This window comes from Schistocerca cancellata, chromosome 2, assembly GCF_023864275.1.
Source record: "Schistocerca cancellata isolate TAMUIC-IGC-003103 chromosome 2, iqSchCanc2.1, whole genome shotgun sequence".
NCBI lineage: Eukaryota > Metazoa > Arthropoda > Insecta > Orthoptera > Acrididae > Schistocerca > Schistocerca cancellata.
The window spans coordinates 844555030-844582065 of NC_064627.1; the positions used below are offsets into that span (position 1 = coordinate 844555030).

A 27036-nucleotide genomic window follows, 5' to 3' on the forward strand; every position below is an offset into this window, starting at 1 on the left:
ATACGTGATACAATCTTGTCACATTTAAGGCTATTAACAATTATATGGACAAAAATTAACAATTTATCTTCCGCAGCTGACTAATCAATTAGAAACCGAGAAATTACTTATTAAAGAAAAATTGAAAATATGGGAAATCTTACATGCAGCTAATGCATGTGACATTGAGAACACTACACCATTTCCCATTTTAACAAAAATGTAATTTAGGTGTGGAGCTGTTGTGTTACAGACTCGAAGTGTGATTTTTAAAACAAGTTATATATAGGATGTAAAAAACTACGTGTACAGAATTTTAGTATGTTAAGAGCAAATAAAACATATTTTTGTGCGATAAATGTTATGCAGTCGCACCGCATCCCCACCAGATGATTTTGATGAGAGCGATGTTCAGAGACCATGTTCACACTGAAGTGTTATCAATTTTATTCAAGAAATGTTGCTGATGTCTAATGGAATGTATCTTGTGGAGCGAGATGAAGCGTTTGGTGTAGAAGACACCGACAGATAATGCAAAAGAGCAGGCAGCCCGTTTGACTGAGGCGAATCACCTGGTTATGTTGAGCACACAGATGGCAGTTGAGAATTAATGTCAACTTGCGTTGTTTTCAGCAACATTTCTAAAAGATTATTCATCAAAAGGCAGTTTGAACACCGTCCCTGAACATCACTAGCGTCATATCCCTCGCGGTGGGGACACGGTGGAACTGTCTCACTCTTGTCACGTCAAAGAGCTTTTTTAACAGCTCTGATCATTCAAAAATTTTGTGCACGTTGTTATTCTACACCACTTATATCACAGGAGTCAATAGTACGTCGGAACGAAGTAGTCAGCTTACAGCAGACACAGATGGAAAGACGCCAACCAAACGAAGAACTGACTACGAGAACAACATCAACAATTATCTTGCCTGACACAGAAAGTCGCAGAAGATGTAAAACTGGATATTCATAGGCTTTTTATCCTCATACCTCGAATTAGAATGAAGTGGACGAGTCTCAGTAGTAAACTTACCTACAGTGTTTACATAGTGGAAACTTGCACCGAGTACATGTTGAAACCAGAAGGTGCGGAAGAAGGTGTACAGTGCGTCGGTGAGGCCGAACATTTGTGAAGCCTGTGGCTGTTGCTCCTTGCATAACGCACCAAAATCTTCACGGAAGGAGAGTTGCGGCACGTGATAGATCAGTAGGCGATGACTCAACAGCGGCAACCTGCAACATACATTTATATATAACACCAAATGAATTTGATTCTTGCAGAACATTTTCTTTGTTCTCTGCTTATATATCGTTTTAAATGGTTTTAGATGAAAATTATAGAAATTAAGAAGCACAATTGCTACTGGTCTAGAATACTTGTTATCTTTATATAAGAATTTTAAGTGAATCGAAAGAAAGTGAACATGTCATATTTATGTTAATGATATGAATGATTTTGATTTGTTCACATTTTTTGTAGATGAAGGTAATTTGCTTAGGTTTGTATAACGAATCACGCCCATCCCTCAAAGGTTTACTTCCACCAGTACCTCAGCTCCTACGTTTCAGACTTCACAGATGATCACCTGCGTGTCTTCCTGGACTAACACTCCCGTAAGAAAGGGTACCACAGATTAATTGCCTACAGGATTGTTACCGTAATTGATTTTTCAGTCTGTAGCGGAGAATGCTCTTATCTGAAGCTTCCGGTATCGAGTGCTTTGCAACTAACCCAGCGATTGAGGACAACCACGACGGGTTATTCCTGCGTCTAATACTGGACTTTTTGGCCTGTTTGCAACTCGATATGCAGCGCTACAAGTTACCTGACATAAAGCACGAAGAATAGAAGCACCACTGTTACACACAAATGTTTGTTTAATAGGTTCTGAAAACATTTGTTTTGGGCATCGCTTCGTGAACAGTGCTGTGGGTCTTTTGTTTGACAGTGAAATTTGTTATAGGGAAACGGGTGTCCGTAAGACGTGATCATAAGATGGGCTTTCCATACAGCTCTCCGATTCATATGTATCAGATACGTCTTACGGTGAGATCAAAAGTCTGAAAATCGATCTTGACATGTTAAAGAGCATCTAAACGCGGTGTCAGACAAATTTTTTTCCCAGTAAATCTGCGACTGCGTACCCCATAGGCCCGCCAACGACGGGAAGCTTCCATACTGCCAGAAAAATGCGGATGAACTCGTATTTGTTGTAGAGTGGTCTCTGGATACCAGCATTGCTTGAGGACATCACTGTCAATTAAAGGATGAAGGTCCATGATAACGAATTCCGTGCGATTCCTGGTCCCCAGTTTCTCCCTTTACAAGACAAAAATCAAATGGCTCTAAGCACTATGGGGCTTAACATCTGAGGTCATCAGTTCCCTAGACTTAGAACTACTTAAATCCAACTAACCTAAGGACATCACACACATCCATGCCCGAGGCAAGATTCAAACCTGCGACCGTAGCAGCAGCGAGGTTCCGGACTGAAGCGCCTATAACCGCTCGGCCACAGCGGCCGGCCTTTACAAGACATCTAATGTCATGATGTTAAGACTCACAAGTCATTTATCCATATGATCTATCCCAATTGCAGCCCATTGCACTTGGACATACAGTGCCATACTTACTCCACTGACAAGCTGGCTACTCAGAATTCGTGCCATGATGATATTCATCTTTTGCATGCCAAAGATGGAGGAAATAGCTGGATACTAACATCAGTGTGGATAATCATTGAGGATGAAATTCGGGAGAGGGATGGTTTTATAATGGTGGAGCGCAAACCAAAGAAGGAATGAGGTGAGAATTTAGTTTCTACCAAAAGCGTAGGAAAAATCCCCGAGACTTACTAACACCTTGTAGGTGTACAACATACCAGTGATGATTATTCATTTTATTTATTTATTTGATGTTTTCTTTTAGTCTGTTATCAATATCGAAAAAAGACCGAATGTCGCACGTGAATTGGCATGACTAAGTACGTAATATCTTAAAATTTCAAATGTGTTAGTGATAACTGAGCATTACGCTGTTTGAGGGGGGGGCGGGAATCTACATCGAATAGTTACATTGAAACAAAAACTTACAATAATAACTAAAAAAGGCGCCGTCCGTGGTGGCCGAGCGGTTCTAGGCGCTACATTCTGGAACCGCGTGACTGCTACGATTGCAGGTTCGAATTCTGCCTCGGGCATGGATGTGTGTGATGTACTTAGGTTAGTTAGGTTTAAGTAGTTCTAAGTTCTAGGCGACTGGTGACCTCAGAAGTTAAGTCCCATAGTGCTCAGAGCCAGTCAACTAAAAAAGTCTACATACTCCCTTTTGGCCACCTGGTGCACAAACATCTATTTATACGTAATCCAGGAGACACACACTACTGGCATTGCGCTATGCGGCATTGGTAGATCAGACAATTTTGTAATTTATAATTCTAGACTAGACTACTAGAACACTGTACAACACAGTTCTACACTACACTACACTTCTGTAGTTGGTATTAGAAACAAGCTATATATCTCATTCTGGATACTTAGGCCCGGCGCACTAAGGTGCAATTGAGGAATCACAGGGGATATGACACCCAAGATGTAGAGATTGGGAGACGGCTATCAGGGTCTCAGGAACTCCTTCCCTGTCCTCCGCGAGGCTCGTATCCTCACTGCTTCCAGAAGGTTGTTGTTGTTGGGTGTTCTGCCGTGGTGGAGCTCGTTATCGTGACGTATGGCCTGTTGCTGGTTGCCTCTCACCCATGTAGGCTTGCAGTTCATAAGCTGATATCTTCACTGCAAGCGAGATAAGCTTGTGCCACAGTTGCCCATTCCGTATTATGGTATGGACTGTTACATTTTCAAATGCGTTCCTTTCCTCGCCTGTAACATCTTGCCTAACGGCACACTCCCAGACGATGTGATCCGAGTTAGCGATTGCTCTACATTCACAAGTGTCTGTTGTGCACTATCGTATTTTTAGTAAGTAGTTAGGATACGGGCAATGTTCCGTATAGCCCCCTCTGTCGGAAGGAAGTATGTCATTCTTGATCTTTCTTTTGTGTTAGGAAGGAACTGGTGGACTCTCCCAGATTTCATGCTATTTTCTGTCAGTGCACGTTTTTATTTCCTCTTTCGATACCCCCCTTGTGTCCAGTGCCTCCTTATCACACTCACGCTTTTTGAGCCAATACTCTGCCCCTCCCTTCCTTATTCCTAGGTCGACAGGTAGCAAGCCTAATATCATCTGCAGCGCCTCAAATAGTGTTGTTCTACACGCGCCTCTCAGACACAGGAGTAAACTCCTCCGTGATCGCCGTAAAGCCTGCGCTGCCCTTAGCTCTCTGGCTCTACGACTGCAAACGCCGGACCCGAAGCCCACGACAGCGAGTAAGACAACGCAGTGGTACGTTCGTATTGCACTCAGTGGTAGCTGAAAATTTCTTGTTGCTTTCGTTAATATATGCATATGCTCTATTTAGCTAGCTAGACTCATTGCATTTTCACACATTTCGGAAACAGGTCGCGGGGCGGGCCATAAACTTCTTCCATCACTGTTTGTATCCTTTTCCCGTTAACATCTGTAATTTTTATGATATGCGTATTTTCACAAAGCGCTGGGTGCTATCAGACTTCACTACCACAACGTGTTGCAAGGTCTCACATCTTGCATTTAAGCACTTTTTTCTGAATTTGATAGTATGTAGTTCTACATCTACATCTACATCCATACTCCGCAAGCCACCTGACGGTGTGTGGCGGAGTGTACCTTGAGTACCTCTATCAGTTCTCCCTTCTATTCCAGTCACGTATTGTTCGTGGAAAGAAGGATTGTCGGTATGCCTCTGTGTGGACTCTAGTCTCTCTGATTTTATCCTCATGGTCTCTTCGCGAGATATACGTAGGAGGGAGCAATGTACTGCTTGTCTCTTCGGTGAAGGTATGTTCTCGAAACTTCAACAAAAGCCCGTACCGAGGTAATGAGCGTCTCTCTTGCAGGATCTTCCACTGGAGTTCATCTATCATCTCCGTAACGCTTTCGCTATTACTAAATGATCCTGTAACGAAGCGCGCTACTCTCCGTTGGATCTTCTCTATCTCTTCTATCAACCCTATCTGGTACGGATCCCACACTGCTGAGCAGTATTCAAGCATTGGGTGAACAAGCGTACTGTAACCTACTTCCTTTGTTTTCAGATTGCATTTCCTTAGGCATCTGCTTTATCGACGATCAACTTTATATGATCATTCCATTTTAAATCACTCCTAATGCGTACTCCCAGATAATTTATGGAATTAACTGCTTCCAGTTGCTGACCTGCTATATTGTAGCTAAATGATAAGGGATCTTTCTTTCTGTGTATTCGCAGCACATTACACTTGTCTACATTGAGATTCAATTGCCATTCCCTGCACCATGCGTCAATTCGCTGCAGATCCTCCTGCATGCAGTTCTTGAAGCCCTCCTTGTCTAGAGGTAGGCATGCTGCCCGTTCCTTGTTTTAGTTTCTTCTCAGCCATTTCCAGAAATTCCACTCCTTTTCTCCATTATTCTTCCTGATGACATTTTCATTGTCCATCTCATTATGGCCCTTGTCTGGATGGTGAGTCACGTTTTCGGTTTGGTCGCTATGCCTCTTCTCGTTCTGCCCTTCACATTCGACCAATATATTTTAGCTCTTTCTGCATCTCGCTTCATTTTCGATAGAGTTTTCCGTTGTTCACAATTATGACAGGTAACTTAATAATCCGTTTTCTCAGTGGGCTCGATATTTTTTTTACTAGATACCATTTCATCTTCTTCGACTGTCGACGTCATATTTGCTGCGTTTGTGTTTGCTCTGTGGTTTCCTGTGATGCTCGGCAGTAGATTACGCAATGGTACAGAATCCATATTCGATTTTTTGAATTTCCCGCTCCAAGAATATATGGTACGTCGCACTGTCTTTACCTCGTTGGGTTTCTTCCTTTTCGCATATGGAATGCACACTGGAGCTCGCTTGGCATTTTTACAGTTCTTTTTTAGATGGTCACCCTCTCCACAGTGGAAACATGCCTGTTTGTTTTCTTTATATTACTTTACAATATGCCGATAGCCGTGGCAGTTATAGCATTGGGTAACTGAAACGTAGTACTTCATAATGGTTGATCGATATCTATTGTATAATCGTTTCTGCGTAAATAATTGTGCTCTGACTTTTACATTTACCTTCAGTACATAACTTAATGTCAGCTTCTCCCGTAGGCCTTCTTTAAACATGACTTTTGTTTATTCTAAGAATTGCTTCCTATCTGTCGTTTCCTTCGGGTTCTGGTTCAAATGGCTCTGAGCACTATGGCACTTAACATCTGAGATCATCAGTCCACTAGAACTTAGAACTACTTAAACCTAACTAACCTAAGGACATCACACACATCCATGCCCGAGGCAGGATTCGAACCTACGACTGTAGCAGTCGCGCGGTTTCGGACTGAAGCGCCTAGAATCGCTCGGCCACCACGGCCGGCTCCTCCGGGTTGTGTCAGTACAGTGAGACTATTAATTTACTTTCTGGCATGCTAACTGGGACGTCATGCAGTATCACGTCCGGCCCACGTTTCCTAGATGGCTCACATATCATTTCTTTATTTAGCTTAGAATTTTATTTCAGGTTCCTGATTTCCTCCTCTATTTCTGTTTCAATTATGCCTGCCAACGACGAACGAAAGGACTGTCTTGCGTTTGTTTTCTTCCCTGAGCTTGGTGTTCTCTTTTTCTAATTGTTCTATACGCCCAGTCAGTTTTTCGTGTGACATTTCCCAATGTGTGAGTTTGTTTTTAGAATATACTACTTTTGCGACAGTGACCTTTGTGGTTATGCGGTATTCCTCATCAGTGTGGCGTATCATGTCCTCAAGTTCATCCAACTGTACTTTGCTTGTTTCTGAGTGATCGGAGGTTTTCGTGAAGTTGTTTGTTGCAATCTCTCTGTCACATTTTGCCTCGTCCATGTTGCATAATGTGCAGATGACATACCTGGGCCCTGCTGTGCCGGTACTCACGCATACGCACAGACGCCGTCGTTGCCGACGTCTCTGCTGTGTCCGCAGTCGTCGACGTCATACGCTGTCTCCGCCGACGAAGACGATGTCCCCCGGTAACCTGCGGTGCGACAGCTGGTGGCGGTGTCGCAGTGTGTGTACGCGACGCGGCCCGGGGCGCGGAGAGCGACAATTAGACGCAGACGAATACGCGAAGAGTGTCTCGTAATATCCAAGTAGCATCCGCACGGTGTGCAATCACTCACAGTGAAAGTGATGCCTCTACACGCAATCGCTAGCCGAACGCAAACGTTACTGGATTGCGTTTTTCACAGCAAATACGTAGTACAAACGGAGTGGACATTAACTCACTATCTACACGGCGGCCGTTTTGCCCATCAGTGATGATACAATATTGATTACGACAGTCAATTTAAGAGTACGAGCATTAGTGCACGAAGTGGCAAGTCAACAGAAGACGCAGTAAATACTCGCCGGAAGGAGCTGAAGTGGTCAGATATACATATGCCTGGGAGACCACTACCATGGAAGAAAACTGTCTTCAATGTGCACAGAAAGGCTGCCCCAGGGGTCAGTTTGCGATCCAGAGTTTTGGCTAGTTGCTCTGGATCCATTACTACAACGTCATTTGACTGCAGTAAATAAGTGGATTGCTAGGATTTTGAGACAACCTACAGTAAACGGCGACACGAGAGCTATAGAAGATATGTGTAGTACTGCATGCTCGAATAGAAGGACGACATCAAAGCCTCGCTGCCGCCGTTGCAGCTCTGCGGCTCCTCATACACCTCCGGTCTTCGACTCTGCGCCGATACTGAACCGACCGTAATCATCGGAACTTACGCCAGCACCTCAGACCCATCACGAGCAGTCACACAGTATGTGCAGATAGCCCTCTCAGTATCGGAACCCGAAATGTGACTTGGATAATATTTTATTTGCGGTGAGATGTTTAAGAAGGCCACTCCATATTATCTTTTCTAAAATTGTTGAGATTTCAGGCAAAACAGTATTTCCGTATAAAGTACAGTGAACCAACAACCCATACGCAATACGCATTCCAGATGTGGAATAGAGAAATAATAACCCAGATGTGGAGTACCAATTGGGTTTATCAAAAACAGCCTTATTCTGCTACAAACCCAGTTAAATCATCTTTACACTGAATGCTTTATCCTGTGCATCTATTTTATCACCCTAACAGTCACCTGTGCCACTACCTATGTCTGTCCGAGTCATCCTATATCATTTCCTTGCTCACATTGGTCAATACTTCTCCACCTCTTTTTATTGACGCTGAGGTGTATGTCCGCAGCAGTTCCCCTGCTGAACTTAAACAGGGATGACAGTTGACCTCCTTCCCTTCAGGAGGCCTAGTCCGCTTTCTTAAGACACCCATTTCCAAATGGACTCCTCTGACAACCTACTCACAACCCGATCACGACTTAGTTCAACTGTCAGTTCTAATCTGCACTCCATACCTTCAAACCCAAACCACAATAACCTGCGCAAAATAATCCAAGCACACCAGCACAAAATCTTGGGTGCCTGCTCTATCCTTACTCATACCGGAAGTAACCTTGTCACCGCCAACATCACTAAAATGCCTCGAACACTACTTCCTTCCCATCTATCCACTTGGCTTCTCCTCACCCCACCAGCTCTTGAAACATTCACAGAATGCCGCTACAGCTACTTCGTCCGGATCTTTTGTAAGTAGGCTGTTTAGGTTTTTATGTTGGTGACGCCACGTAGCGCTCTGTATTAAAATTATTAAAATCGCTGACTGCGCTGTGTGCAGTCTGTGGCTGGTTGGACTCACTGTTGGATTATTCGCTAGTGTAATGTTGGGCAGTTGGATGTGAACAACCCATAGCGCTGGGCAGTTAGAGGTGATGGATGTGGGGATGTTAATATGAGAGGACGATCTGGACGTGTGTCCGTCAGAAAAAGGAAATTTGTCAAAATAGGTCAAGATTTATATATACATTATGACTTATGAACACTATTAAGGTAAATACAGTGTTTGTTCTCTATCAAAATCTTTCATTTGATAACTATATACCTATCAGTAGTTAGTGCCTGTAGTAGTTAGAATCTTTTATTTAGCTGGCAGCATTGGGGCTCGCTGTATTCCAGTAGTTCGAGTAACGAAGATTTTGGTGAGGTAAGCGATTCATGAAGGGAATAGGTCATTGTTAGTTTGGGGCTATTCTTTTGTAGGGATTATTAAAAGTCAGATTGCGTTGCGCTAAAATATTGTTTGTCAATTTAGAAATGATCAGAATAAGTAAAAAGAAAACTGTCTGAGTACGTTCAGTTTTACTCAGCTGTTTCTGTATAAAATAACGTAGAAGTTTACCAGCACAGTCTTTCTTTATATTCAAAGGGGAAGTTTCACTTTGACTGGGACACATTAACTCTCCACCGGCAATTACAGACACATGTCAACAACATTCTTAATGCAAAAGATGCCTGGACTGCTTTAATACAAAACCAATCATACACTCAAGTAAGTATTGGAAAGCTTTCCATAGACTGTTAGAGTAGATACACTAAATAGCTGCATATAATAAGTACCATTCAATATGAAATATTGGCATCCATACCTATTCTCGCCAAAATAGTAATTGCAGGTACTTGAAAATGGCGATTAAGCCGAAACAGACAGTCGTAAATAAAGATTACTTATTAGAAGCATCTATATGGTGTATGTACTCTAACAATCATATCGTTATCAGACATATATTACGCTGCTCGCCCTAAAGGAGAGAAATTTCCATAGACTTATCAGCCACATTCCTCCCCACACTACGCACTCCTTCTCAACAGTCATCAACCTGACATTTAACTAAAGTAAAATTTTCCGCCTCCTACGTGCAGGACACTTCCACAGTCGCTGACGATCCTAAATTCAGCATTTCAAATGGTTCAAATGGCTCTAAGCACTAATGGACTTAACAAAAATGGTTCAAATGGCTCTGAGCACTATGCGACTTAACATCTGAGGTCATCAGCTGCCTAGACTTAGAACTACTTAAACCTAACTAACCTAAGGACCCCACACACATCCATGCCCGAGGCAGGATTCGAACCTGCGACCGTAGCAGCCGCGTGTTTCCGGACTGAAGCACCTAGAAACGCTCGACCACAGCGGCCGGCTAATTCAGCGTTCCATGGCCCATTGTGTCCACCAGTGGAGACACATTAAAGTTGCCACTCTACCCACCAATTTCCAGTATTTACGGTCCCTATGGTATACATAGTTTTTAAACACACTAATCGGAGCACAAGGTGTGAATACCATGGCGAGAGCCCATCCCTCCCCCTTCTGCCGACATCTTACCATTTTTTGTTTAATCTTAATGGCTGCTAAGTCTTTTTCTTCGTCTGCTGAGATTAACATGACCTACCGAGTCTCTCCCTCGCCAGATTGATGCCGTTATCTAGGCTAGGTGTGGTGTTACATGGTATTAGCGGAATTTCTCAAGGGCATGACTAATTTTGTTTGCCACGTGTTCTTAGTCTCGTACGGATTTACTGTGGTGACGAAATACTTAGTTTTCGTGTTCAGGTACCACAGGTGTTCCCAAGTTGTTATTGTTCCCATAAATTATGTAAACTTAGGTAGCATCCCACAGCAACGATATTTTGTAGTCAAAGTAGTAACACCGTTCATTAGAATAGTATGTTGTGTTGGTTTCCTGTGCTCTCTTGCCGCCTAATATGTAGCCAATTTTCAGACAAAGAAGCAAACCCAAAAACTGAAGACTAAACGGAATCCCAAACATTTGTTAATGACTAAATCCTGTAACCATCTCATTCACTGTTGACCATCAGTCACATTTCTTTACCCCGTCCTGATTTAATTACCTTATCGGCATGTATAGCTGTAAAGACTACATCCCAGGGAGAAAAGCGCAAGAAACGTTCAGAAATTATGGTAAGTTCTAGAAAGGTTTGAATGTACACTGGTTTATACCTTATTAAATACTCCTCAGTCCCGTTCTTGTCTTCTTCTATCTTGTATGTCGGTATCTGCTCCAAGACGGAATGCATGTCATGTACCCAATCCTTTAATTTCCTGTCTAGCATGTCCCTCACACGTTCCATGTCCTTAATCCACCCATCGAGCCGCTGATGAGTGGTGTGGTTACCCTGTGACACACAGAAAATAATTCAGATTACTTGCACTATATTCAGAAGCAGCAATCATAGTAACTTAAAGGTAATGTCATTATATAACATTTGAATTATTGCTGGTATATGACTATCCATTAAGTTTTGTGCAACCATAACAAGATTACTGCAAAGTAAGTGTCTAGCGATGTCGTATCAGCCACACAGAATCCTCAACCTGCAGAATCAAAAAAGAAAACTGCAGAAACTTTTAGGTAGTTAGAGCACAGACATTTTAATCTATGAATGCATGTTCTAGCGGCAGTGTGACTGAATAAAATGTTCCAGGGCTTCTAGCTGCGTCAGGTTACTACATGCATAGCCATCACGTCGTGGTTGGGAATCCAAGGATTTTATTCAGAGATATGAACGATTTTAAAAAAGAGATCGTTGATTATTACATCAAAACCTTACTCGTTACCAGTGTTGTGAGAAACATGGACACGTGATAATATGTATACGTAATGATGGACAACAAGCACTTCATATCAGAAAAAGTTCCTTAGATACTTTTGCACATATTAAAGGTCAGTTGGATTCAAAACTTTGTAGCGTTTTCCTGTTGTCTTGTAGCTTCCTTTCCGTGATCATTTAGGATTGTTGTTGGATGTCTGGTGTGTATCATCTATTCCTGAATATGTCTGGAGTATTGCAGATTTGGAGGCATAAAGAAAAGTTTATGGATTTAAGAGTTTCAGACGGGAAAAAATGAGCCCGTCCCAATTGTCCTAACAGAGAAGCAAAATCAGAGAAGATCTGTTGCATGCACTAAGATAACCAGTATGTACGGAGAATGTTTATCACAGAAAAGGTTATCGTCAAGAGCGCCCACAGAAGTGTTGTAGGACCACTCTCGTTCTCTGCATACGTGAACGTTGTAACTGGCAGGGTGAGCAGCGGTCTGCGACGGTTTGCTGAAGGACGCTGTAGTCTACGAGAAAGTGTCGTCACTGAGCGACTGTGGGAAGAGGCGAGATTACTTGGACAGAATTTCTGTTTGGTATCTACATCTACATCTACATCCATACTTCGCAAGTCACCTGACGGTGTGTGGTGGAGGGTACCTTGAGTACCTCTATCGGTTCTCCCTACTATTCCAGTCTGGTATTGTTCGCGAAAAGAAGGATTGTCGGTATGCCTCTGTGTGGGCTCTAATCTCTGATTTTACCCTCATGATCTCTTCGCGAGATATACGTAGGAGGGAGCAATGTACTGCTTGACTCCTCGGTGAAGGTATGTTCTCGAAACTTCAACAAAAGCCCCTACCGAGCTACTGAGCGTCTCTCCTGCAGAGTCTTCCACTGCAGTTTATCTATCATCTCCGTAACGCTGTCGCGATTACTAAATGATCCTGTAACGAAGCGCGCTGCTCTCCGTTGGATCTTCTCTATCTCTTCTATCAACCCTATCTGGTACGGATCCCACACTGCTGAGCAGTATTCAAGCATTGGGCGAACAAGCGTACTGTAACCTACTTCCTTTGTTTTCGGATTGCATTTCCTTAGGCATCTGCTTTATCGACGATCAACTTTACGTGATCATTCCATTTTAAAACACTCCTAATGCGTACTCCCAGATAATTTATGGAATTAACTGCTTCCAGGTGCTGACCTGCTATATTGTAGCTAAATGATAAGGGACCTTTCTTTCTATGTATGATGATTAGCGGGCTCCTTTAAATGCAGAAAAATGTAAGCTAATGGAGATGAGTAAGATAAACAATCCAGTATTGTTCGAATAAGTATCTGTGGTGTGCTGATCGACACAGTTACAGCGGTTAAATACTTAAGCTTAACATCGCAAAGGGACGTAAAATGGAACGAGCACATAAGGACTGTCGAATGGAAGACGAATGGTCGATTTCTGTTTATTGAGAGAATTTTAGGTAACTGTAGTTCACCGCATATTCAACACTTGTGAGACCCATTCTTGAGTACTGCTCGATAGTCTGAGATCCTCTCAGGGTCGTATTAAAGAAGAAGATCGAAGCAATTCGGAGGCGTCCTGTTCGACTTGTTATCGGTAGGTTCGATCAGCAAGGGGAGTATTAAGGATTTACCCAGTGAATTCAAGACGTTACGAGGAGCAACTGAGAAACTTTAGACAACAAATAGTTCAAATGGCTCTGAGCACTAAGGGACTTAACATCTGAGATTATCAGTCCCCTGTAACTTAGAACTACTTAAACCTAACTAACCGAAGGACATCACACACATCCATGCCCGAGGCAGGATTCGAACCTGCGACCGTAGCAGCAGCACGGTTCCGGACTGAAGCGTCTAGAACCGTTCGGCCACACCGGCCGGCAGATACCCTCCCCCACGCACCGTACGGTGGCCTGCGGAGTGTGTATGTAAATGTAGATGTGGAGCAGAACATGTATTCTTGGTAAGTTAGCACAAATGCAAACTGCGTGTCCTCTGTTTCTGTCACCGGGCGGTCGGGTGACCAAACTTCCGTTGCAGCCACTCTTCCTCGGCTGCTGGTCGCTCAGCACACGTGGTAGAGGTATCGCCTTCTGGAGTCTGGCGGCAGGTGTCAAACTGGTCACTGAGGCGTCCGCTGGTGCCTCAGTGGGGAGAGGACTTTCACTGGGAGGCGATCTGGTCCGGTTTCAGTTCCTCTTCCACTCAGAATTTCAACTTGTTAAAAATGTCCACGTACACCACTAACATGATAACGCTCTTGGGAAAATTATTGGAGAGCGAGAAGGAGCTGCACAGTATTCAGTTTCAGAATGAGGACTCAGAAGAGATTCATCTACCAAAGATAACGTAAGCTACTGTGAGCAAATATAATGATGGCAATGGAAAGTGTAGCACCATAAGGGAAAAGTCCGACACTTATCATAGTTTGTGGAGATGTTCATTGCACAACTGGGATTAAACAATTAAAGTTTCGTTCCATGTAGAACTGATGACCATCATCAACGTCAATATGAGATGTGACACCCACGCACACGAATAACCTGTTCGTTCATTGGAACATGTTGGTATATAGCCTCTGAGGTTTATCTAAAGAAATTTTTTGCTTTACCACAAACTAATGCTGTGTCAGTTGAAGAGCCGGCCGCAGTGGCCGAGTGCTTCTAGGTACTTCAGTCCGGAGCCGCGCGACTGCTACGGTCACAGGTTCGAATCCTGCCTCGGGCATGGATGTGTGTGATGTCCTTAGGTTAGTTAGGTTTAAGTAGTTCTAAGTTCTAGGGGACTGATGACCTCAGATGTTAAGTCCCATACTGCTTAGAACCATTTGATATTTTTGGAGGGTATCTTGTATCATTGCTAGGCATTTCCTTTCCTGTTCCGCTCACAAACGGAGCAAGAGAAAACGAGGCGAGAGAAAATACACTCTCTGTGTGCCTATGCACGAACCCTAATTTCTCTTATGTTGTCTTTTCCGTCATTAAATGAGATGGAAGTTAGTTACAGTAGAATCAATCTGCAGTCAGTCTTAATTGAGGTTCTCTAAACGGCCGGAATGATGTGAATGTATAAACAGCATTTTAGCTGAGAAAACGTTTTGGAATCTAAACTGTGGTATATTAAGTAAATTGTTTTATACTATTGAGAACAGTAATTTGTTGAATATTTTCGAAAGAGGTGTCAGTAAAGAAACTGGACAATAATTATTTAAGTCTTCCTTATAAAGGAGGATATTTTAATCTGTCTGGAAGAATTCCCTTTGCCAGTGATGAATTACATATACCACTGGGGATATTTGTTATTAAATTTGAGTGACTGTCAGAATTCTGTTTGAAATTCCATCAGCACGAAATGAACTTCTGGTTTTAGAATATTTATAACCCTGTGAATTTCAGTGAAGAATGTTGGTGCTACGTCTAGCTGCTCAGAGTTCTCTGGATTAACGTTTTTAATATATTTTTGCTGCTTCCACCAAACCATGTGATACCATATTTGCTGCTACGTTTAAAAGGTGATTATCTGAGCACTCGCAACTTGTGAATTATTAGCCAAAACGTGTAATTTAGTTTAACTGTTAACGGCATCTTGTACACTGACTGGTTGTCATGTCTCTCATCTCACATTACCCCATACAATTCTGAATTTATTATCTGCAGTATTTATTTCTGTCAGAATGTTCATGCATCTTGACATTTTAATCGTGCCCTTGAACTTTTACAGTATTGTTTGTAGTATCCAAGTAGTGCTACGTCTTTACTTATTCTGGCCTACCCTTTTCCATGAGATTTTAAATCCCTTAGTTATCCATAGGTTATTTTTGTCTTTAATTGATTTTTGGATAATTCTGTAGCAAAGAAACTTTTAAATATCGACACAAGTTTTCTACGGAATAAAAGAATTTGCATTAGCATCAGTTTCTGTATATACCTCATCCCATACTTCCTCTTTTAACTTACTCTTAAAACGGTGTATTCAGTCACTGTTTTGTAAGAACCTGCCTCAGGACTGTAAGGTCCTACATTATTAATTTCCATTAACTGTGTGTCATGATCGGCTACTGCATTAATAGTTGGGTACACGTTAATTGTTGTAGCCTGAGAAATATCTATAAAAATGTTATCAACCTGTGTCCTAAGATCTTGCTGCAGACGAGGTTGGAACTGGCTACCAAAAATAGGCGTAACATCCAAATAATGATTCCAGTTCACTTCTTCTGTCCATGTCTTTTACGAAATCTATATTGCAATCTCCAACACTACTAACTGTTTCTTTCAGTCTGACAGGTAACTCAATAATGTATCTAGATTTCGCATAAATAGGTGAAAATTTCCTAGACTGTTGTTGATTGTTGCAGTTACCAGAGAAGTATTCTGTGCTAACAACCCACAAGCATGTGCTTCTAGACTCTGATCTGCACGAAAACTATTCGTTTCAGTATTTTTGATTTGTGTCCTACTTTTAAATATGCTGCAGTTCCTTCTTTTTCCGAGTTAACTGCAAGGAAATGGTGCTAGAATATAATTTCTGGCTTGGCTCTGAGCACTAAGAGACTTAACTTCTGAGGTCATCATTCCCCTACAACTTAGAACTACCTAAACCCAGGATTCGAACCTGCGACCGTAGCGGTCGCGCAGTTCCAGACTGTAGCGCCTAGAACCGCTCGGCCACGCCGGCCGGCTATAATTCCTGACATTTAACTTTTTCATTCCTGTGGTTATGTGGTGTTCAGAGGTGCACAGAACCTCTATCACTCCGGAATTTTTCACTTATTGTTGACAATAAGAAGAAGCTCTTCTATATTTTTTCCACTGTTCAGACGAAAAAAATCAATTTTATTTTTCTGGAAATTGTTAGCTATATTATGGTCCTGTCCTGTTGCAATTTCTGTCAATAATGTAAGTCTGGAACGTAAATCGAACCTATAAAATGTGCCCCTCTGACTCCAGTGACCACAGGGACCTTTTCCTTCTGTGCTTGTGGGCCCTCTTAACTTTCAGAAGATGCTAAGCTAATCTTTCCTTCTCGTTCACATTCAGGTGCTGACCACGACTTTTGCATCCCTATCTCCCAACTGCACCGAAGGGCACAGTGCAAATACTAGACATTGTTTGTCAAAAGCAATTCACTCAGTTCTATGTTTGCATGGGTAACAGCCATGTTAACCCAGGGGTAGTCATGCCGCTGTAAAACCTCCACAAACCCCACATGGGTCTGTGCTGTTGTTACTCCTGTTTCTCCACGTCATCTTTAGTCCTATATATAAGTCGTTAGCCAGCCTGTCTCGTGCTGCTTCCTCTAAAAGTACTTTATCCTCCGAATCAAGATCGCTGCAAGGTTCTGTCACCTAACTGAGCTTGGTACTAGACACCGCGAAGACTGTGACTTTGTGTTATACATCCAGTTTTTCCTGTATCATTTGGCCTACAGCCCTCCTCTGACTGCTATCTAGCTACTAGCAGCACTGTTTGACTTTTTGCTACCGATGTCGGCGTAAGGTTTTTTTCTGCGAGTCTGCTGCATTCTGTGTAGCTCAAAAACCGGTTGAGGCTCTTCTCCTACTTTAGGTAACAAGTCCATTTAATTGCTAAACGGATTCTGAAATGTGATTTCTGAGGTTCTCTGCGGTTTCGTATAACTTGTCATCTTTTCCCTGCTCCAATCGTCTATTCCCCTTAAATATAGCTGATTCAAAATACGTCATTTCTGATACTGGCCGAAGGCACAAATCTTTCTTTCCCCTTCCACGATTTTCTGGTCTCGACTACATTACTGACAACTCCATGGTAGAGCCGTATCTGACGCATTAATGGTTTCCCCTCTACAATCACCCGTGTGAAACATAAACCCACAGTCCCCACAGTCCTGACCTGTTCGTACAATAGTAACTAAACTGCGTCAACAGCCACATTTGGCACACATGATGATACTTTTGCTCTACAACACACTTAAGCTGTAATAAAGTAATAATTAGTGAAACCTTATCTTTGAGTGGGTTGTGCAGTTAGTTGGTAGACGTAAGACCACGAAAATGTAAACAACACACAGATATTCACTGAACGTAAGTTTTGAATCACAGAAGACACGGAACGACTGAAAACTGATAAAAGCACGAGATTTTTAGCAACTGCATTAAACTGGCACTATTTGGAAATCACGTAAAGCACTGCAATGTATCCAAAACAACACGTAGCGCTCTTCAACTGCTGGTGTTTATGCTAGAGCACTTGGAGTTAATCTCTCGTATTATCCAGCATAATTCCATAAAATTTTTGAAAAGAGAATTTCTTTCCCCGCAATCTTATCAATTAACTGCACTAGGACCACCGAAGCAATTTGACCCTGACATGACATTTTATGGGCTTACACACTTCACAGACGACATAAAAACTTACACCGACTCCACTGATCATATCATGTCATTTTTATTTCTATGTATAGTAACGTTAGAAGTCAGGCGTGAATAATGTGCAGTGTAGCTACAACTGTCTTAAGACCAATATCCGTTACTCGCCGTTTGTGGAATAATCTCTGGTGGCAGTGTTCAAAAATCACAGGCGGAGATATTAGAGACAATGAAGGTGTGAGTCAGATCTGCAGGGAGCGCAGAAATCGCAGTTATTAAGACGAATGATCGCGAAAAGCGGGAAATGCGGGTGTGAGTGCAGCGTACATTTCCATTATTCTTAACATATTCGTTAAATGTTTTGCTTGGCGACTGTAATAGAACAGGGTCTTTATCACTGCCACAAGCCTTTCGTGGAGGCTGTGGCAACGTGTTGTGTCGCTCACATAGTGACTGCAGTAGCAGGTCTGCAGATCAGGTCGGCAGCGTCAACACGTGGTGTCAGAGACGCAGGCTCTGGACACGTGGACGTTATGGTGGGAAGTAGTGAAGCCGATATATCGAGCTGTATATTAGTTCATGTACAGACGTTAAGTTCAAGATGTAAACTGGGAACGTTGAGTAGAAGTAATTTTACGAGGCCGGATGTCGACTTACATAATACCAATAGTTGCCAATCGTTGGTATCCACACCGCCACCCGAAATAACTTATAGCCGGATCTACGATAGTTATAACCAGATCCGTACTGAATCAACTTTGGCTTTTCTGGAATAAACTGACTTCGGTTTCTGAACGGTATCCGTGCGAATGAGAAAAACTGTAATGTGTGTTCTATCGCTTCAAGATTAATAACGAGAGTGGAAATCGTCCGTTATTGCTGAGGTTTCTTGTCAGAGATAGTTTTTAATTCTTTGTGGCAGTTAATTACGTGCATCTCACGGCTAGTAGGCACATGGTTTCACCATTTTTGCCGGGCGTGGTTAGTCTGTAAGCTGTATCCCCTTGAAGGAACCGATTACCGTCAAATTCAATGAACCGTATTATTACAAGAAAAATAGTGGGGTACCTAATATGGCGCAGAGCTACTCCCAGGTATTCATGTTTATTCAGTAACTGATAATATTTGATAGTAGAAATATTTTGGCTTATGCACATAGGGAATTGCGCCTAGGATGTGTGTAAACTCCGTAAGCGTGTGTTGTATTTTTTGGTTGTCGTAATATTATGCATCAATTTTAACGGAATTTCAATGGAAGCTGGTACATTTGTATGATTTACGTCTCCGAGTTTTACTTCCGGGCAAGGGACTTTTGAAGTGAAACTGCAACAGCCATAACACATTCAGAATTTTTTAAGATGAGTGAAATCTCAGCGAAAGTTAGTAAGGAACTTGACACATCCGGGTACCTACCATTTACGAAAAAAGGTCCTTTTAAGAATACTTTCCTACCAATTTAAAGATTCCTCTGCTTTTTTCAAACGAGAATACTTCATAGCAGTAAAGGGTTGAACTGATATCAATAGGACTGCTACCAGTAAGCAAATATGTTTCACGAGTGTAAACCATTTCTTGGCAGCCGAAACAAAATATGAGTGTTCCTAGAGTTGCCCTAGCAGCTGAATTTCCATTAAATTACAAATTCTCGCTAAAGTTACGATGGATAAGTATATTTTCTATGGCATCCATATCGGGGAAGAAGATTGTTCGTATGACACATTACTGAATACTGTAACTACGCTGGCTATGTAATCTCTTATCCCCTCCCTCCACCACTCTCCCGTGGGTGCAACAGATTCCAAATAAACAAATTCGCAGATGCTGAGATAAAATCATTGAATCTAGACCTACCTCTAGTACAGATGCAGGCAATAGGTTTACGTACATTAAGCAGGATACGAAGTTTCCCAAATCTTTTAAGGAAATTGCTGTAAACTACGAAAAAACATACAGACGACTTTCTTCGCTGTACTTAACGTTCCGGGATAGTGCTCTGTGTCTAATGACCCCTAAGGATTACAGACGTAGAGGTAGGACGGATCTCGTGCAGGAACTGCACGATACAGTCGGAGAGGCAAAGGAAACGACAGTGTGAGGAAAATTAATCAGGAAACTGACCACTTAACGGGAGGCACTGTGAGTCACAACTCGTCCCTGCTATACATAACACAGCTCAAAAGAGGAGAAGAAACATTACTTACCATGTGTTCGAACGCGAGTGGAACCACCAGTTGTGAGAGGTACGTCGCACCGAGTGAGAACAGCTGCGCAGCGTCTCGCAAGTTGCTGGAGAGGAGTTCCCGGTGTGCCGCCATGATGTCTTCGAGTGCTGGACAAGAAGATGGACGATATACTAGTGTACTCCCCAACAGATCTTATTTCTGTAGAAACACAGATTTCACTTTCGATCATCATCAGCTTACAGAGAGTAAGAAAGCAGAATTTACGTTTAGAAACTAAATTTATACGCACTGATAGGAATGATAAGAATTACAGCATGGAAATCTTAACGTTACCAAACTCTTATGTCAGTAACTTTATGTCTGTGGTATATGTTGATCGAGTGCTTATCCATATGCGACATTACTTCCATTATTTTCAGTACGGAGGGAAGGGACTCCTACAGATGAAATGGTTCTGAGCAGTATGGGACTTAAGGTTTAAGTAGTTCTAAGTTCTAGGGGACTGATAACCTCATATGTTAAGTCCCATACTGCTCAGAGCCAGTTTTGATCAGGGACACTGAGCGGCGTTCTCCTGTGTCCTATGCTGAATATCGCTTGTGCTTATGGTGTTCCAGACGATACTGCTTTGTCCATAGGCGACCTGTCGAAAGGCCTCAGGAAGCAGTGGCCCTTGAGATACTTACATCTTCAACTGACAGAATCGTGATGTCGACAGCTATTGGATTTGACAACAGGAATGATTTCGAAATTGGTAAACGGAGGCTGAACGCTCGCCTGCACATGCCAACAATTATAAACCCTGTGCTTCATGTGTGTGGTTCCAGTTGACGTATTCCAGCAGAATAGTGCACGACCTCTCACATCATAAACTCCTTGAGGAATGTACGAATCGGCGAGTGACCAGCGCGTCCCTTGATTTGTCATTCATACAGTTTGTCTGGGCTGCTGCAGAAAGAAGTATATCATCATCCCGGCCTCCAGTCAGCAATCTTCGTGAATTGACAGGGCATGGGTTTCAAGATGGCGAGAAATTCTTCAAGACGACGTTCAAAGAGCGTTTATGACACTGGATGTTAGGTCTGAATGAAATGAAAGTTTTCTAATTTAATAGCCGTTATACGACGAACTACTGTCAAAGTTTGAAAAATATCAGCCTGGTGCCTCGTGGTAACACTTCCAGTTTCCGCCACAGCGTGTCCAGATAGCTGCACAGACGTCGCCTGTGACTCCTCCTTGCCGCTAACAATTTCAACTCTTTTCTAGACTCAGTTCTCTCGGTGTTGCTGCCGCGCCTTTCTGATAGTACATACTAAATCCGTTTTTAAAGGAACGTGAACATATCACGATTTTACTGGACTGAAATATTTAATACTACAGTTTTTCGTTATTGTTATTATTATTATTATGTGCACATTGTAAATTCAAGATTAAGTAACATTCCTCAGTATTCCATGTTAGACTTAAGAAGGAGACCAAGAAACTGTCTCCTTCGTGGCTGACTGTAGCCGCGTTGGATGAAAAGTTGGTCACTCTTACGGGACATCACGAAAATAATCTATTACACCATCTCTAGCCTTTCTCGATAATGAATTCAATTTTAAGACGAAGACGGTCTACAAGATTCTTGACGTATGTCGTATTCATCTACGTCCCCTCATCAATGATCCCCATAAAACTAAAATTATCATCTCCAAATACGACTGAAGACTTCCAACACAAACACTACCCCTCGTTCTTCTAACGACCTAGTTGGAGAGGCCGCAAGGCACCGTCTTGCCATCGGTATGGCAAACTGTCCCTAAAGGGCGGAAGAATCAGTAGTTATCGACGGCGTCAGTATGCAGATGACAATCGAAACCACTTCATTAAAGACACTTAATATAATACGTAGGACATATCACCTATGACTGAAAAATCGTCATGATAACCTCCCCGTTGGCAAAATATTCCGGAAATGTGCCAGACATGTATCTCCCGGAGCGGACTGCCAAGGGAGAGGTGACGACGAGAAAAAGCCGGATAACCAACGAAACGAGTCTGAGCGTGGAATAGCTGAAGTCTGAGTGTGTTAGCGAAGCTAGGAAATATGAAAAGGAAGTGTCAAAGCTCAGTCTAGATATATTGGGGTCAGCGAAGTGAAATGGAAATAAGGATTTATGTTCAGCAGAACGTAGACTAATATCGACATCAGCACAAAATAGCGTCATGAATGGGAAGGTGGGGCAAAGAGTGAGTTTCGGTAAACAGCGCAGTGGTCGGAATACTATCACTAGAATCGGCAACAAACCAATCGCAACAACAACAGTTCAGGTATACATGCTGACGTCACAAGCAGGGGACGAAGACACAGAGCGTCTGAAGACACTGAACGTGGAATTTAGTGTATGAGAGAAGCGAAAATCTAGTATCATGTATGGCAGTAGCGTGGTAGTAGGGGAAAGAATAGAAAACAGGGAAGAATATGGGTTTGACAGTAGCAATTTTTTTTTGTCTTCTGACTCTTCATCTCAACGTAGCATCGTCCTCAATTATTTGCTGGATGTATTCCAATCTCTGTCTTCCTCTAAAGTTTCTGCGCTTTACTGCTGCCTCTAGTACCATGGGAGCCATTCCCAGATGTCTTAACAGATGTCCTATCATCCTGTTCCTTCTCCTTGTCAATGCATTCCTCGTATTTCTCTCCTCTCCGATAACGTGCAGAATCTCCTCATTGCTAATCTTATCAATCCATCTAATTTTCAACATTCGTCTGTACCACCACATATCAGATGCTTTGATTCTCTTCTGTTCCGGTTTTCTGACTACCGTGTTTCACTATCAGACGATGCTGTCCTCCAAACGTACGTTCTCAGAAATTTCTTCCTCAAATTAAGGCCTACGTTCGAGAGTAGTAGACTTTTCTTGGACAGCAATCTCTTTTTGCCATTGCTAGTCTGCTCTGATGTCTTCTTTGCTCTGGCCGTCATTATTTATTTTGCTGCCTACATAGCAGAATTCCTTAACGTCATCTACTTCGTGACCATCAATCCCGATGTTAATTTTCTCGCTGTTCTCATTTCTGCTACTTCTCATGACTTTCGCCTTTCTTCGATTTACTATCAACCCATAATCTGTACTCATTAAACTGTTCATTCCATTCCTCAGATCATGGAAATCTTCTTCACTTTCACTCAGGATAGCAATGTCATCATCGAATCGTACCACCGAAATCCTTTCACCTTGAATTTTAATTCCAGTCCTTAACCTTCCTTTTATTTCCATCATTGCTTCATCGATGTACTGATTGAACAGTAGGTGCGAAACACTACATCCCTGTCTCACACCTTTTTTAATCCGAGCGCTTCATTCTTGGTCGTCCACTCTCCCACTCTCATTATTCCCTCTTGGTTCTTGTACGTATTGTATATTACCCGTCTCTCTCTCTCTAGCTTATCCCTATTTTTCTCAGAATTTCGAACATCTTGCACCATTTAACACTGTCGAACGCTCTTTCCAGGTCGACAAATGCTGTGAACGTGTCTTGATTATTCTTTATTTTTACTTCCATTATCAACCGCAACGTCAGACTTGCCTCTCTGGTGGCTTTGGCTTTCCTAAAGCCAAATTTATCTTCATTTTTCACAGCCTCAGTTTTCTTTTCCAGTCTTCTGTATATTCATCTTGTCAACAACTTGGATGCATGAGCTGTTAGGTTGATTGAGCGATTAGTCTCGCACTTGTCAGCTCTTGCAGTCTTCGGAATTGTGTGGATGACATTTTTCCGAAAGTCAGATGGTATATCGCCAGAGCCATACCTTCTAAACACCGAGGTGAATAGTTGTTTTGTCGCCACTTCACCCAGTGAGTTTAGAAATTCTGATGGAATGTTATTTATCCCTTCTGCCTTATTTGATCTTAAGTCCTCCAAAGTTCGTTTAAATTCGGATTATAATACTGGATCCGCTATCTCTTCTGTATTGACTCCAGTTTCTTCCTCTATCACGTTACCAGCAAGTGCTCTCTCTTATGGAGGCCTTCAATGTACTCTTTCCACCTACCCGGCTCTCCTACGTATTTAACAGTGGAATTCTCGTCGGACTCTTAATGTCAGCGTTCTTGCTTTTTATTTCATCAAAGGCTGTTTTGACGTTTCTGTATGCTGAATGAGTCCTCCCGACTATCATTTCTTTTTCGATTTCTTCACATTTTTCACGCAGCCATTTCGTCTTAGCTTTCCTGCACTTCCTATTTATTCCATTCCTCAGCGACTTGTATTCCTGCTTTCCTTAGTACATCTGTAACCCACTTCTTTGTGTATCGATTCTTCCTTACGAATCTCTTGAACTCCAGCCTACTCTTCATCGAAACTACATTATGATCTGAATCTATGTCTGCCCCTGGGTACGCCTTATAGTCCAGTATGTGATTTCGGAACCTCTGTCTGACCATGGTGTAATCTAACTGAAATGTTCCCGTATCGTCTGGCCTTTTCTAAGTCTACCTCCTCCTCTTGTGATCCTTGAATAGAATATTCGCTGTTACTAGCTGAAATTCATTACAGAACTCAATTAGTCTTTCACCTCTCTCATTCCTTGTCCCTAGCCCATATTCTCCTGCAACCTTTTCTTCTACTCCTTCACCAACAACTTAATTCCAGTCCCCAACGACTATTAGATTTTCATTTCCCTTTACGTACGCTACTGTTTCAATATCCATTCTCGTATACTTTCTCTATCTCTTCGTCTTCAGCTTTCGACGTCGGAGTGTATACCTGAACTATCGTTGTTTGTGTTGATTTGCCGTTGATCCTGGTAAGAACAACCCTATCACAGTACTGTCCACAGTAACACACTTTCTGCCCTACATTCCTATTCATAACGAACCCGACTCCCGTTATACCACTTTCAACTGCTGTTGATGTTACCCTATACTGATCTGGCCAGAAATCCCTGTCTTCTTCCCTTTCCACCTCACTGACCCCCACTACATCTACATTCAGCCTTGCATTTCCTTTCTCAGATCTTCTATTTCCCCTTCCACGTTCAAGCTTCTTACATTCCACAGCCCGACTCGTAGAACGTTATGCTTTCATTGATTATTCAGTCTTTACCTCATTGTTGCCTCCCCATTAGCAGTCCCCTCCCGCAGATGCGATTGGGAGACTATTCCGGAATCTTTTGCCAATGGAGAGGTCATCATGACACTTCTTCAATTACAGGCCACATGTCCTGTGGATACACGTTACGTTTCTTTAATGCAGTCGTTATCATTGCCTTCCGCATCCTCATACTGTTGATCATTGCTGATTCTTCCCCCTTTAGGGGCTGTTTCCCACCCCTAGGACAAGAGAGTGTCCTGAACCTCTGTCTGCTCCTCCGCCCTCTTCGACGAGGTCGTTGGCAGAATGAGGGTGACTTCTTAAGCCGGAAGTCTTCGGCCGCCAGAGCTGATTATTGTTCAAAATTTAAGTGGTGGTGTTTTTCGAACCTGGACCCGAGGATATTTTCATTACTAATCAAACAGCTACCCCTAGACGGCACTGGTATGTACACTTCCTAAATATTAAGAGGAGGAGAAACATATGGAAAAGGCATGGACACTTGGGAATATTCCAACTGGATCACATCGTGGTGCGATTCCAAAGTCAGATATTGGATTGTAAGAAGTACCTAAAAGCAGGTATACTAAACTCTGATAGTTATGATGAACAGAGGTAAAAGCTGAAGAGAATCTGTGTGAAAACAAGTATGACACTGGACTACTGATGAATAACGAGTCCTATTTGAAGTTCTCTAATGTTGTAGATATTGTGATGATTAATCCCAAAATAAGTAGATCTGTTTAAGGGGTATAGACGTGTCTAAATAGGCAAGCACAGAAATTAGACAGGCAAATATAGATACAAGGAATGTAACTGTCAAGAAACATAGAGTATCATAAGAAATACTTCAACAGATAAACGAAAGTAGAAAGTATACAAATGTCCAGGAAAAGAGAAGAATACCGTAATATAAGCCACATGCGGCCGAGTGCACAAACCCCAGTCAGGAACCAGGGTAGCCCAAGTCCCGTGATCACTACGAAGAGTAAACCGCGTTTAAACTGTCTCTGCGGTGCAGTAGCCTTAATCACCGGACAGCAAGCCGTCCTCAGCCAAACGCGCATTTGACCGCGGTAGACTTCGTATATTGCAGTGGAGCGTACCCAGGTTGTGAAAAATGTTTACAGGCATGAAATTACACGGACTGTTGCTGGTGAGTGACTTCTTTGTCACGTGATCTCACTTCCGCGTTTTTCGTCAACAAGTTGAAGTGTTTATACCTACTGCGCTACTATGTACTAGTCCATTCATTTGTTTGGCGAAAAACGGAAAGAAAAGAAGTACGCCTAATTTCTCGAAGTACGAGATACCTATATGTCTTGAACTGATGGGGCAAATGCATTTGTTCTGGAAAATAAAAAAAAAAATTGACGGCTGCAGTGTAAAAGAGAACATGCAATGTGGTCATATATGGGGGCTCAATTAGACTCTAGTCCTGGTAAGTTAATTCATAAATTAATGAACGTTCTGGATTCATCTTAAGTATGGGATACGGTATGCAGTGTTTTTAATCCGTCTCAGAACTCTCCAGCTCTTTCTTTGAAGCTGGGAAGTGTTATTGGCCTACCACCGAAATACGTGTGATAGGGCTGTGTACGTTTACGGTGGGGATTGTTTTGTTTGTTTTAGATTTAAAATCTTATGCAATACTACAGTTTAGCTAAAGAAGCATTCTTGTTGAAAATTGTTAGCATAGGTTCATCAATTAGCTCTGTGTCGTTTTCTTAAGATAAGTCTACACTGTACCATACCAACTGAAATTAAAACAGCCATATATAGAGCTTAGATTTTATTGAAATTGTATAT

At 42.3% G+C, this 27036-nt stretch overlaps 1 protein-coding gene across 1 annotated transcript in view; it reads right to left on the minus strand.

The window, feature by feature from the left end:
- LOC126159206 (uncharacterized) overlaps positions 1–27036 on the minus strand; it is a 78248-nt gene that overhangs the window by 20252 nt on the left and 30960 nt on the right. Inside the window, exons 4-6 of the mRNA XM_049916499.1 lie at positions 20166–20293; positions 11000–11175; positions 1016–1215 (exon numbers count right to left, since the gene is read on the minus strand). Of these exons, the coding sequence (XP_049772456.1) occupies positions 1016–1215; positions 11000–11175; positions 20166–20293 (504 nt within the window). The remainder of the gene's footprint in view (positions 1–1015; positions 1216–10999; positions 11176–20165; positions 20294–27036) is intronic.